Source organism: Salvelinus namaycush, unplaced genomic scaffold (assembly GCF_016432855.1).
Source record: "Salvelinus namaycush isolate Seneca unplaced genomic scaffold, SaNama_1.0 Scaffold1209, whole genome shotgun sequence".
NCBI classification, from domain to species: domain Eukaryota; kingdom Metazoa; phylum Chordata; class Actinopteri; order Salmoniformes; family Salmonidae; genus Salvelinus; species Salvelinus namaycush.
Window position 1 is genome coordinate 59,302 of NW_024057908.1, and position 2,260 is coordinate 61,561.

General features: G+C 46.2%; 1 protein-coding gene across 1 annotated transcript; it reads left to right on the top strand.

The window, feature by feature from the left end:
• The first annotated feature begins 205 nt into the window (after positions 1–205).
• LOC120036102 (homeobox protein MSH-D-like) lies at positions 206–2,024 on the top strand. The gene is made up of 2 exons (XM_038982577.1): positions 206–572; positions 1,564–2,024. Exons 1-2 carry the CDS (start codon positions 206–208, stop codon positions 2,022–2,024), a joined length of 828 nt encoding a protein of 275 aa, XP_038838505.1.
• Positions 2,025–2,260: the final 236 nt, after the last annotated feature.

Consider the following 2,260-nt stretch of genomic DNA (forward strand, 5'->3'; position numbering starts at 1 on the left):
GACCACACCCAAATCCCCGAAACTCACAGGCCAATCACAAGTCTCCTTCCTCTTCTACAGTTTTGTCAGGGTTTGAATTGGTTGAAAGTCCCAGTGCTATAAACAAGTGTTCTCATGAGTTTAGACACAGACTCCAGAAGTTGTTGTCCTCTCCGCGGATAACAGTTGAGATGCGCATATTATTATTACCTTTAGGACAAGTTGAATGTGTTCGTCAACATCTTATTTTGGCATAATAAGAAGCATGGATTCTCCAGTAGATTCGACAGATGGATTTTCAACCTATGAGGACACTCTTCGACCACCGACGCAGCTCAAGGAGCGAAAAAAAACAGAATCACATTTACCTTTCAGTGTGGATGCGATCATGTTGGATAGAAGAATTCCTGGCGACGGAGGGAGACGCCACAGCGGTACGATAATCTCTCCCCTGGGGAATTACTCTATATCCGTGTCCAGAGAGGCGTCTAGTGAAGAAGACTTTCCTCACAACATTGACCCGTCTTCTTCGACAGTTAAATCAGAGACGTCGGAACCAGGGGACTTTGCGTCCAATTTGGCTCCAGTGCTCAGTAAGTGGTCAACCTTCATTATGTAGAAGAGTTATTGAAAAGCCTACGGCCTGGTCACTTCTGGTCCCATGGTGATCAGTTGGGAAATATCCATTATGTAGAAGAGTTATTGAAAAGCCTACGGCCTGGTCACTTCTGGTCCCATGGTGATCAATTGGGAAATATCCATTATGTATGTTTACTAATGTATTTTAGAAGTTGTAGCCTATGTGGAAAAAATATATCTTTCTGAGTTAGAATGGTATTAAACTATTGTACACTGTCTACAGATCAATACCAGTTCTTTATAACCATTCAAAACACTGCATATCATCAGGAGAGAAGGCTAAATGTATGTATTTGTGTATATACACTGAGTGTACCAAACATTAGGAACACCTTCCTAATATTGAGTTCCACCCCCCTTTGTGCCCTCAGAACAGCCTCAATTCATCAGGCCATGCACTCTACAAGGTGTCGAAAGCGTTCCACAGGGATGTTGACTCCAATGCTTCCCACAGTTGTGACAAATTGGCTGGATGTCCTTTGGGTGGTTGACTATTCTTGATACATACAGGAAACTGCTGAGTGTGAAAAACCCAGCAGCGTTGCAGTTCTTGACACAACCCGGTGCACCCGGCACCAACTACCATACTTCAATCTTTTGTCTTGCCCATTCACACTGAATGGAACACATACACAATCCATGTCTCAGTTGTCTCAAGGCTTAAAATCCTAATTTAACCTGCCTCCTCCCCTTCAGCTACACTGATTGAAGTGGATTTAACACGTGACATCAATAAGGGGTGATAGCTTTCACCTGGCTTAACCTGGTCAGTCTACAGTATGTCATGGAAAGAGCAGGTGTTCTTAATGTTTTGTACACAGTGTATTTTGATTCATGTTCTCTTTCTGTCTATTAGTGACATGTTTAGGCTAATGGCTGTTGACAAATACCACAAACACTCATTATGCCTTTAATGATACATCCCTCCGTCTCCCCTCCCTCCAGACCAGCTCAGTCCCTCCTTGAGGAAACACAAGACCAACAGGAAGCCCCGGACCCCCTTCACCACCTCACAGCTCCTGTCCCTGGAGAGGAAGTTCCATCAGAAACAGTACCTGTCCATTGCAGAGCGGGCTGAGTTCTCCTCCTCCCTGTCCCTCTCAGAGACCCAGGTAAAGATCTGGTTCCAGAATCGACGGGCTAAAGCCAAGAGACTACAGGAGGCAGAGGCGGAGAAACTCAAGATGGCTGCCACAGGTGTTGGATCCAAGCCGGGGTTCTATCACCCGGGGTTCTCCTCGCTGCCGTTCCCCCTCTGTGTCAGTCTGGGGGGTCTGGGTGGGTGGGTCTCAGGGATGTACGGAGGACAGGGGTTCCCCTTCAGACGCACCCCTCTGTTAAAAACAGAACCACATCTGGGGGTGTACACCTCACCTATGGGGTACGGACTGTTCCACCTGTCCTGAAAGGTTTGTGTTTGTGTGTGTGTGTGTGTGTGTGTGTGTGTGTGTGTGTGTGTGTGCGTGCAAATGCGATGAACCTCACAACAAGATTTCAAATTCTACACTAACTCTCAGGGATGCCTTGAATATATTGTGCTGGACCAACTTTGATATATTCAACAGATGTGGAAGTGTGCATGGTTATACGGTACCTTGTGTTCCCTGGTTTGTTACGGAAGAGCCGAGCGCATCAGAACACC